We start from the raw sequence: 12,194 nt of genomic DNA on the forward strand, positions 1-12,194 counted from the left end.
ACTTGCATATTGGATAACATTTACAATTTTCTCGCCACCCTCTGGTTCTTGGAACAATATGCAGCCTAGCCCTTTGCAGAGGCGTCGCACTGTAGACAAAAGCTTAAATTAAAGTCTGGCTGAGACAATGCACCAGTGGTAACTAACGTAATCTTAATTTTCTGGAACGCCTGTTCTTCCTCTTCACCCCAGCTCCACTTAACATCCTTCCTTAGGAGGTGACTTAAGGGTTCTACATCCTGTGCTAATCCAGGGTAAAATTTTCTTCTCCAATTAGCAAGACCTAGGAACTTCCGGAGGTCCTTCCTACAAGTCGGTCGAGGAAATCTCAAAATGGCTTCATTGCCAGCGGGATCAGGTTTTACTTCCTCTCCTGATACTATATGCCCTAAAAAGCGAATCTCTTTTTTGACAAATTCACATTTCCTTAATTTAATGGTCATTCCACATTCTCTCAATCGTTCTATGACCAATTGTAAATGCTGTAAATGCTCTAGAAGCGTCTTGGAGTGAACAAGTAAATCATCCAGATACACGGTAAGATACTCCTCACTCTCTGGACCAAAATATTTGTGCATGACTGAGACAAAAGTGCTGCCCGCATTCGAAAGTCCAAAAGGCATCCGAGTAAATTCATATAAGCGACCTCGATAAGAAAAAGCGGTGTATTTTCTGTGACCAGGGTGTATTTTTACTTGAAGGTAGCCAGACGCGAGATCCAAGCTGGAAAAATACCTGGATCCTCGGAAACGTTGCAAAGACTAATGGATGGGTTCGACGGAACTTTTTGGAACTATCATTTTGTTGTTGAGCTGGCGAAAATCAATGCACGGGCGTATTTGTCCTTGAGGTTTATCCACTACAATTAAAGGATTCAAATAGGCAGAATTCGAAGGTTGAATGACTCCCCATTCCTTCCATAGATTTAGATCCTTTTCTAAAGCTTCACGCTTGGCAACAGGGATCGGATAAGGCTTCCTAAACACTGGCTCTAAATCCTTCAATATCTCACACTGAACGTCTCTAGCACAGCCAGGTCTTTCTGAAAATACATGGTGATATTTCATAAGCAAATGGAACAAACTATCCTGTTCACTCTTGGACAAGAACTGACTTTCTTCAACTTTTTCCCTAATTTTATCTTCACTGGCACTCCACTTATCCAACACAGCGACGTTTACTCTGGCTTCCTTGCCTCCGTCGTAATCTATATTAACAGTGAGCGGGGTGCAGCTACTTTGCAGTGTCAACTCGTTCTCCAACAAACAGATATTGGCTCCATAGGGCTTAAGAAACGGCATGTCCAGTAACACATCAACACCTAACTTCTTTATCACAAATACTTCAGTGTTCAATTCTTGGTCTTTAAATTTAATGCTAATATTCCTTCTCCCACAAATCCTTATCCGATTCGAACCGGTTACTCCAACTATTCGAATTTCTGGATCCTTCTGCAGTTTCATTCCCCTGCACTTCTCAAGTAGTTCCATCCAAATGTCGAAATTTAACAACGAAGCCTCGCTCCCAGTGTCGAGTAAGCAAACGACAGGAATGTCTGCCATTTGAGCTTTAACTTGGGGCGTACTATGGAAAGTAGTTAATTCAACAGACCTCTTAATCCCTTCTTCCACAGCTCTCTCTTCTATTTTGGTTAAGGAGTAGCTGTAATGGATTTCGTAAGCCCTGTTAAAAGTTTCGCCATTGGATATTAATCGTTCCTTACTACTTCCTTGCCCAAGCGGAACGGAACTTAAGCAAGATTCCCATTTAAACCTTGGTTAGTGGGAACCACTGGAGCGCTCCAATAGAACTGACGAGTCTGATCAACAGCTTGTTGTTGCTCAAAGGTCCTCGGTAACTCTGATTCATATGTCTGAGATCCTGAAGTCACGAATTGCCGGTTAGGAGAATTATAGACTCTTCTTCGAGGAGGAGATGCTGAGTTTCTTCTTCTCTCGACGTAACCTCCTTCTGGTGCTCTCGTCTCGGGATCAGATCTTGGTTCTTGTCTATTAGGCCTACTTCTATACCACGTCCTTCCTCTAAACTCCCTAGTTTGACGGTAACCATTATTACCTGTCCTTGGTTCCTCATGGTTACGGACGTTGTTGTTAATATTTCTCCCCGCAGGTCCGTGGTTTTCTCGGACGACTTGTCTTACTGCTGTATTTCTCTGCATTGGTGGCTGATTTCTAAACCTTCCATTATTACTGTTCCCAGCTTCACTTCTCTTGAACCAATCTGCTCTCCAGCTTTCGGCCTCCTCATTCACTTCATATCTTTTCAGGAACGCTGCTAACTCTTCCATTGTCTTCGGTGGGTTAACGAGGCAAAGTTGTCTGACTTTATAAGACATCTGTTTAATTATCAAATTCAAGACCTCACTTTCTATGAGTACGGGAGAAAGATTCTTAAACCCAGCATAGATTCCCCACGCATACTCTTCCATGGTTTGATTGGAGCCTTTAGTGTACTTTCTATTTCTCAAGACGTCCAATTGTCTTTGTTTTGCTTCCTCTGAAGCAAATGTAACAGTAAACTTTTTACAAAATCCATTGTAGTCCCTAAACTCCTCGTAATGGGCCTGGAACCAATGCTCGGCTTGTCCGGTAAACAATCTGGATAGTAACTGGAGACGATATTTCTCTGGAACTTGCATAAGCTCAAAGTTAACATTTAGTTCCTTCAAATACTTCTGTGCACTTTGAGCTTCAATGTTACCACTGAACTTAGGGAGTTGATTTAAGTCAGATATTCGAGGTAATTTGACATATCGTCTTCCGATTTTTTTATCCAATTCCGAATCTGAAGATTGAGTTGAGTTCCTTCCGGGTTTCCGCTTCTTCCGACGAATCCTTCCCGGTGGTCTCTCGTCCTCGGAAGAGGAATCACAAGAAGGTCTCTTCCGATTTTTTTCTGTCTTCGAGGTTTTTCCAAACCTACCAGCATCAGAGTTTCCAATGGAGGTCAGAACTTTATTGTGATTAATCCTTTCTTCCATACCTCGAACAATTAGATCTTCCACTGTGGGCCTAACATTATTCTTCCTCCAGATCTTTCTCTTACTCGGAGGTCCGCGTGCACCCTCACACTCAACGTAATCTGATGTCTCTCCAGCTGACTGATGGTTATCAAAGCCATAAGGTGACTTAACAGCGGTTTCTTGTTGATATGGATCTACGTTAAGTCCTTGAAGCCTGTCCCTCAGGGAGTTTATGTTTTGTGCAACGTTTAATTTCAGCTGACGTAACTCGGTGGCCACACAAGTGTTATTCTTTGCAATGTTATCCACTTCTTCACGAACGCTGGTTATATTGTGGGTTACTTCTTCACGGAAGCTGGAAATACTAGTATTTATCTCTTCACAGAAAGAGGAAACCTTACTTTCTCCTTGACGTAGTTCTTCACCAAAATTCTCTAACCTCTCAAAGCACTCAGCAACCTTGGAACTTACTTCCTCATTTTTCCCTAGATAAGCAGTCATCTGTTCCTTAATCTCGGTTACACTCACTCCCAGAGTGTCCATGGAACGAGTAATTCCTTCTATTTCACGCTCTCGCTCAACTGTAAGCGTTGTGTGGAGTACCTCCCACTTCTCATTATTTTGGGACTGTTCCTTGCTTAGAGTTTCATGAAGCTGTTTCTACCGTTCTTCATTTTCAGATCTATCAGCTTGTCGTTTTCTTTCTTCTTCTGCTTTCTCTTCTTGTCGCTTTCTTTCTTCTTCGGCTTTCTCTTCTTGTCGCTTTCTTTCTTCTTCGGCTTTCTCTTCTTGTCGCTTTCTTTCTTCTTCTGCTTTCTCTTCTTGTCGCTTTCTTTCTTCTTCTGCTTTATCTTCTTGTCGCTTTCTTTCTTCTTCTGCTTTCTCTTGTCGCTTTCTTTCTTCTTCTCCTTTCTCCTCTTGCCGCTTTCTTTCTTCATCTGCTTTCTCTTCTCTTAATATACTCCAGAACTGTTGCCACCTGTTCTCTTCGGCGATTTTTTTAGCTTTCTCTTCAGCCTTCCGAGCTTTAACCTCTGCAGCCTTTTCTATTTGACGTTTTCTTTCTTCTTCGACTTTCTCTTCATGTCGCTTTCTTTCTTCTTCTGCTTTCTCTTCACGTCGCTTTCTTTCTTCTGCTTTCTCTTCTTGTCGCTTTCTTTCTTCTTCTGCTTTTTCTTTTTTTCTTTTCCTCTTCCATTTCGGACCAAACTGTCAACCACGGAGGAAGTTCAATAGCAGGTTCCTTATTCTCACATTCATCGCCCTGGCAACCTTTACACCGGACGGCATCTAAATTTTGCCCTTCCACGGATTCAGCTTCAAATTCACAAACGAAATGCTTCCACTGGCTGCAGGAAATGCACCTAAATGCCCCCTTATCTTCATCTTGATCGGAGCAACAATCAAAGTGCAAAATTCCGTGTTCCTCTACAATCGTCGGCAATGAATTGCGTTTAGACTTTCTTGTTGCCATCTCGATGTTTCGTAATTTCAGAAGAATCACAGAATATATACTTCGAGCCCCAAACGTTGCAGCGCCACTTGTAACGGTCCGCCCTGGATCGTACTTGGTTCGATGGGTCTATTGAGCCTCGGCTTCACACTCAGTATCGCTTCGGGGCTTGAGTCTCCTCGGCTCAAGGTTCGGGTTATTCCGGCTTCTTCAATCCTCGATGTAAGGTCCCTCGTAATTCTAGGTCAAAGGTTCTCAATGTACTTATAGATCTTGACCAAGATTCTATAAGCAATCAACAATCCTTTTTCCCACTAGGTTCTGTCGATATTCAGTTAAGTATCCAACTTCCTTTTCTCTTTTCAGCCTCTGACCAGAGAACTGAAAATTAATCTGTGACCACAGAATAAGAAAAGGTGTTCCCTGACCAGGGACAGAAACGTTGACTACTAACAGTCTATCGACCGATCCCGAATTCTGGTATATCCTACGACAATCACAATCCTCTCAAGCATAGAACCGAGAGAACATAAGCCTTCTGACCAGAAGAGCTAAGTAATTGTCCCAAGTTAATCCAGAATAAACTAATTCCTAGTAGCGACGTGGAAGTAAGCGCAGAAATACGGGTGTGAAAAGAAAAGACGGTAATACGAGTTCCGTATTTATCTGGAGTTCGAATACAAAGGCCACGGGACGGGCCACCGAGCTTTGTTGCTTATATAGGATTTCTCGGTGCCGTGAAGGATTTACCAACTTTTATCTTAACATCAATTTTACATTACAATAAAATACATATTAATAAAATATCAATGAGGAACATAATTAACTACATGCAGAAATTACTATTTTTAACCTTTTGTGAATATTAAATATGCAATATAATTTTAATTGTTACACTCAGCATTTAATTTGACTAGGGAGTATGGCTTCTTCCAACTCCCCTCTCTCCCTGCAACGGCCACGCGAAAAGACAACAAAGAAAAGAAAGAAAGTTTACAACGTTAAAATGTTAAGCAAAATTTCTTTAAATACAGGTTTTGTCTTGCGCGGGCATAACTTTCGTTTACCTTAACATAACTAAATTCTGATTGCACCGTCTTGCAGTAAAAGAATCAGAGATTAATATGATATTAGTTAAATTATTGTCCGCCAAGAGACACGACTGATATAGCGTGTGGAAGACAGCCTAATCTTTCGTCTTTTCCCCGGTTTCAACGTTTACATAAAGTTTACAAAAGCCTGGCTTCTACACAATAGCGATTGCTTTCTCGCATTGTTGTTCCCGATAATGAAATTCCAGCTCAGCTTGCTGGCAGAAAGAAACAAACTCTTTGAACTTATATTTAACATCTGGATGTATAGCTAGTCTATATACGAGGTGGGTTCCACTTTTCTTGGTAATTAACCATTAACACCCAAAAATTATAAATACCAAACAAAGGAAAATATTAAGTTTATATACATCCTTGTAACGTGAACACTGCTACACGTTACACTGACTTTCAAGGAAGTCGATTAACGAAGGCTGGATAAAGTGGTAATGAGTTGTAATGGGTAGGGGCACACTGCTATTATCGTTAACTCTAAATTCATGACAATTTATTATTAGTTTTCAACATCTAGATCCGACGGCATCGACCATCTCAATAATTCACCGATGGTCGTATGAAATCGAAAATATAAAATTCCCTGATAACAACAATATGTCAATTTCACTTCAAACACGGCGCTATAAAGAAGTAGCTGGGTAGATAAGAGGGAGTGGGGCGACGCAGCCAATATAACAATATCACGTCACGTGCAAAATGTATAATTATGACAAAAGTTGGTCTATGTGTGCCGGAACCAGTGATGACATCAAAGTGGGGCACAGGGGTGGGCGTCCCAGTTCACAGCCGAACGAGTGCACGAAACAGCCAGATCTGGCTCCAAGAGAGCTAAGTTGGCACACTGCCACGTACGGAAGAGCTTGGGAAGAGTCCCGTGGAGACTGTATCGCATGCCCTTAATATGCATGCATTTAATCTTGGCTATTCTAATTTTGGATTTGCTTCAGTGTTCCTGATTTTCTTGCAGGTGGAATTTGAGCTGAACGACATTACAAAGAAGCAATATGAACCATCCTCATTTGACGCCATCTATAGCCGTGATTGCATCCTCCACATATCAGACAAAGAAGGACTTTTTAAGAAGTTTTTGGTAAGCAATTTAACTTGTTAGTTATTCAAGAGTTCTGTAGGTTTGAATCACGGTTAAGGCATGGACGTGGTGTTTGTTTCACTGCCATACTTCATCAGTTCGTCATTTAGCTTTATCGTAGTTTTAATTGATGGTATTCAACTTGACGTCATCACGCAGTGTACTCTGGGAAGAAATCGGGCAAACAGATTCACGTGTGTTAAGGAAAGGGGTATAAGAATCATTCTTACAGCGAGATAATTTGCTTTTCACTACTTTACACACTTTTCACTGTTTCTATAGGGTTTCGGATAAAGTAGAAATTACACATCTCTCATGTAATCACGGTAATCATACCTTGAATCACTTCTGCAAAGACCATACTCACAATGCTTACCAGGTTTGTTTTCAACGCATATCCGTTTGGCCGAAATGTGGCGCAATGAATTGTGGGGGAAGTTTTTCTCTCAATGTCATCCATTTAGAGAGGAAGGAAACAACATAGCTAGTAAGGGAATGCAAAAAAATACTGTTTGCTATGATATCATGTTGTTTGTAGCCAGAGGTACAGCAAATGATGCGAGTGTTTAACCCTCTGTGCATATCCGTATATAGCCTACACAGAAATGATGGGTGGATTTTAACGTACAGCCACCCAAGGACGGTGCACATTTCATGGTTAGATTATGTATTACGATTAATAACTTTTACATTATAACCAGTAAAACTTTCTTTACACAAATGTTTGTTTGATGTAAGATAGAACAATATTATTTTTACTTGGCTTTTATTTTTTAAAAGAAAAAACCGTTCAACCAATCTGGTGTTTTGACTTTTGACCAACTTTGAGATTTGTTTATTAGATCATGCAATTAGTGCAAAATATTTGCTAAATCAATGTGAGGTGTTTGGACCCGTTAAACCCTCCCCTTGTGCACGACCATGCCTTTGTAAATGTATAAAATTCAATAATCATATATTACTTATACGAAGAACTAACACATTGCCCATTTAAAGCCACCATCATTCTATTAGAGAACGTATTCTTTAACCTATTTCCACTAATAATTGTTTTTGTCTTCGTAAGTTCAAGGTTTTTCGTTTTGTACAATAAATATACGAATTATATTCCAAAAATTCGCACAGAAGATCCTTGATTAAACACTGATCAAAACTAGCGATCTTCTCTTTGATGTATGTCGTTAAATTGGCTGTTTTCCTTGCATTTTCAGACATGGCTTAAACCTGGTGGTCGATTGCTGATCACAGACTACTGCCGAGGCAAGGGAGACCAAAGCAAGGAATCGGATGAATTTAAGACTTATGTCCAAAATAGAGGATATCATCTTCTCACAGTTTCTCAATATGGAGATCTCCTGAGAAAGGTTGGATTCAAAGAAGTCAAGGATGTAAACATGACGTCCGAATTTATAGACATCCTTAGACAGGAGTTGCAACATTTACAGTCCATTCGAGAAACGTTTATTCAGGTAAATTACATCAGTGTATAAGGAAGCCGACTCACTTTGAACGGTCAGCACGGCACGGTTTGCCAAATTGGGCGCCCGATTCAGATCTGTTCACCACGACCGAAGTGTCTACCCGAGAATTAAAACCGGCCATGGACTCGATTTACTGTACTGTACACATTCTTGTGTTGTTGTGTGTAAAAATGAGCAGAAAAGTAATGAACTATATTTTTTATAGAAATACCCATTCCTCTATGACACCTTCAATTCAAGTTAACCATTTTCTCTCCTCTTCACAAATATATCTTGCAGCCATTTTTCAGTTTGTGACATTTTTGTTCTTCTTGTTGCCGCTGCTCCTCCTCCGGACAAACTGCAACCTTCAGCTCCCTATTACAACTTCTAGAAAAAAAAATAATTTTTTAGGTTGATTCGCTACCGTGCCGACCGTTCCCGAGACATATCTAATCAAAAACTATTTAATGTAGGTAGTACCTGAATTCATTAAAAAGTAACTCTTACTTGTAACTGCGTTACAACGCTAATGGCCGTCCCACATCATGTCATAATTCCCATAAAGTATTTAATTGCAACAGTGTGTCTACTATTATTATACAGTAAACACTCGGTTAACATGAACAAAATGTTGGTCCCGGCAGGGATGTACTATATCTTATAGAAAGTTTTATCGGTTAACGCGAATTTCGGTTACCACGAATTACGAACTGTTTTTTAGTCCGTTGCGTCATTAGATCTCATTTAACAGGAACTTTCAAAGTTTTTCATAACTTTTTTCTGTTGTTTCTCTGTCGTTCCTCTGCTAGGTATGTAAGAAGTCGCTCAACAATCTCTATCATTGTCAACAATCAACTTATACAGTATTGTAGCCAACAGATTCAGATCAACAATGTGCTCAAATATGTTTTTCTATTCTTTAAAACATAGCCAGTACGAGTAACATCAAGATTAAAACTTGGTGTAATTGCTCGACAATCGCGATCATCGCGTCAACAATGAGCTTCTACGTATTTAACCAACAAATTCAGTTGTGTGTTCAGATGTGTTTTTCTATTCTTTAAGACGTATAGCAAGTACGAGTAACATCAAGTGCCTTTGACCAAGGCATTATTGCTCTTATGAAGAGGTCTTATCGTATCTTGCGAAAGCGCAATATAGAGGAATTTTTCACCAGAAAATGACATGTGAGTACTTTTTTTTTTAAAAAAAGTTAATTACTGTAGTACTGTACCAGTGTTTCTTATGACGACATACATGATACGTATTGTAAATGGTTAATGCGTAGAAAGAACAGTATTGCAACAATAAAATTTGAGTCCCCGGTTAGCACGAATTTTTTTAACATAGGGTGACCAGACATACTCTTTTTAAGAGTGTTATACTCTTTTAGAGGTTCATATACTCTATACTCTTTTCAATTTGCAAAAATCCCCAAATATACTCTTTTCCTTGCTATTTCATTTCATTCATTATTTTACGCGTAAAAATGCCTTAAAATCCATAGAACGGAAAACGTCAAGATGTCAACAAACTGAAGTATTTACTCCTTGACTCAAGAATTTCCTATGAACAATTTCAAGAGTCATTTTCATATTTTATCAACAAGCAAAACATATTTCAAATTCATTGGAATTTAATGATAATGACTAGGGTTGAGCCGATACCACTTTGAACCGATACTCTTACCGATACCCACCGATACCGATACTTGAAAATTGCAATACTTAAAGTTTGTTCAACATATTGATCAAAATTGGTGTGTAAATATTCTCCTCCAATTATATGCATCAACATACCAAGAAATGTGCTTTAGAATATTCAAAAATTGCATCCGAATATTAAAATAGATATTATGTAGTCACAAAATATAGTTTTTTGTGCAAAATTACTGTAAAATAAAAAGGAAGTTTTAATTTTGCATAATTTCCAGGATAATTAGACTGTCAAGAAGTCGCGCGGGATTTTTGCGGACCTCGTGAAAGACCAAAATACATGCGCACCTTCAACCTGTAGACTATACTCTTTTTGGTCAACAAATATATGGTCACCCTATTTAACACAACTCTTGAATTTTCGGGCCCTTGGGATTCGTGTTAACGAGGGTTTACTGTGTTACTAAAAGTCACATTTATTAAGATTTACTGAAAAATTTTACTTGATCTATCAGCCCACTCTTACCCTAAATGCTTTCTTTTCTTCATCCAATCGCAACGGTTCTGAAACTTTTTTTCTCATTGTACCCTTTAGTCGTAACTAAACGTCTAATGTAGCCCCACCGCACCATAACTTTTCTCCGAATAGTGGGAGTTTTATTTTTTTTTTTGGCTGCCTGATTGGTGGGGCGTTTTTGATTTGTTGGAGGCGTGTATCTACATTAGAGCAAAATGGCATTCGGTCTGTATGTGGAAACGTGGTAAAGAAATTAACATCAGAGTCCTACCTTTATTACTTTATTGGGTTTTCCTATATTTACAATCTTTTTGATTGGTTGCAAAAAATAAAAATGTGAAGCACATGTATGTAAAAAAGTATACAGAAAACTTTAATTTTCATATGTTTTTTTCCAAACTAATTAAAAGAAGTAAAGAACAGAAATAAGTTTGTAAACAAACTGTCAAGCACAATTTTGGAGTTTTTATTATAAATCCTCAGTTTCTAGTGAGATAGATATGCCTGCATAGCCTGACACAGTTTCTTGATGTCTGGTTGTGCACTTAAATCTTTCAAGCGGAGATTCGGGTCCAAATTTAATTTCGGATCTTGTCTTTTAGGTACACCATGGATGAAAAAACACTCTGACATATTAAGTATGTAGTGGAGAAAGGAATCAAAGACTATATTACGCAGTCAGCTATATGATGAACGAGAGATTTCGAACGAGTATTTTTTTTCAAAACATATGAAACGAAGAGTGTCAGTGACAAAATGAGCCTTATTTTCCTGTTGAGTGTTAAAGCTTTGAAGTCTGAAACAATGAAGTCTGCTCTACACACTTGCAGCAAACAATGTTGTCGTGTCAGTTATCTCGACATTTCTCTTCCTAGCTGATCACGTACCTCCTTCAAGTCGTTCATGTACCCTTGAGAGGTACGCGTACCACAGTTTGAGAACCTAAGGGATAAAATATTATGCAGCTAGTAACAAAAGTGACTTCGAACCAGCTAAAGTAAATTAATTATACTAAAGAAATATATTCTGACCCCCCTCACCTCCCCGCGCTTCATCGAACACATTGCAGTATGGTTTCAAAGTCTAAACTTTGTTTCACTAATATTTTAGAAAAACGTGTACAAATTTAATTTTGTATTAAGAAAAAATCCACCCTCCTCCCCCCGCCCAAAAATGTTGATGAGCTGTCTGCCCCTACATGTGGACACTCCTGTTACTACTAAACGAATACCAGGCTTTCATTAAAAATAAACGTTACTCTGCCCCCCCCCTCCTTTCACCTTCCCGCCAGAGGTATACTCAAAACTCAATAAAACATATTGAGTTTTGAGTGGGACAGGGTGAACGATTCAACTCATTGAAATCTTTAACGAGTGTCGATTTCTTCCACAGGAATTCTCCGAGGATGATTATGGAGCAATGAAGGAAAGTTGGACTTCAAAAATACACCGATGCAACCAAGGGGACCATGCGTGGGGACTGTTTGTGGCTATAAAATGAAACTGTAGCAGCGTAACAGGAGCATGATAACAATGAAATATTATTTTTGACACATTAGAGTTAAATAAAAGCCTCACTACCGTCAGGAAATGCAGAGGAATATTTGTGATTTGATTATTGTCTGACAACCATGCTACTTATGCCTATACTAAATAATATGTAATTTGAAAATAAACATACTTTACATTTACAACAATGAGTTTAAACCTTGCAATCATTGTATTTTTTTTCTTTTTGTCTATTAGGTAAGTGGTGCTTGATGGCCGAGCATGTTGTGTTGCGTGTTCGACTGATGATCTGACCACTGAAATTTGAGCACCGATCGCATCCCATTTCGCCTAATGGCTTATCAGCACCTGTCAATCAGATCTGACAACTGTTCGTCATTTTATGCGAAATGGGATATTCCGACATGTGTCGATTG

The 12,194-nt window shown here is 39.1% G+C and overlaps 1 protein-coding gene across 1 annotated transcript in view; it reads left to right on the forward strand.

Annotated features, from left to right (window-relative positions):
- LOC146000567 (uncharacterized) overlaps nucleotides 1–11,966 on the forward strand; it is a 136,044-nt gene extending 124,078 nt beyond the window's left edge. The window contains exons 11-13 of the mRNA XM_083138317.1: nucleotides 6,513–6,635; nucleotides 7,847–8,104; nucleotides 11,663–11,966. Coding sequence (XP_082994443.1) covers nucleotides 6,513–6,635; nucleotides 7,847–8,104; nucleotides 11,663–11,770 — 489 coding nt within the window. The 3' untranslated portion in view covers nucleotides 11,771–11,966. The remainder of the gene's footprint in view (nucleotides 1–6,512; nucleotides 6,636–7,846; nucleotides 8,105–11,662) is intronic.
- The last annotated feature ends 228 nt before the right edge of the window (nucleotides 11,967–12,194 follow it).

This window comes from Lepisma saccharinum, chromosome 16 (assembly GCF_977018435.1).
Source record: "Lepisma saccharinum chromosome 16, izLepSacc3.1, whole genome shotgun sequence".
Classification (NCBI taxonomy): domain Eukaryota; kingdom Metazoa; phylum Arthropoda; class Insecta; order Zygentoma; family Lepismatidae; genus Lepisma; species Lepisma saccharinum.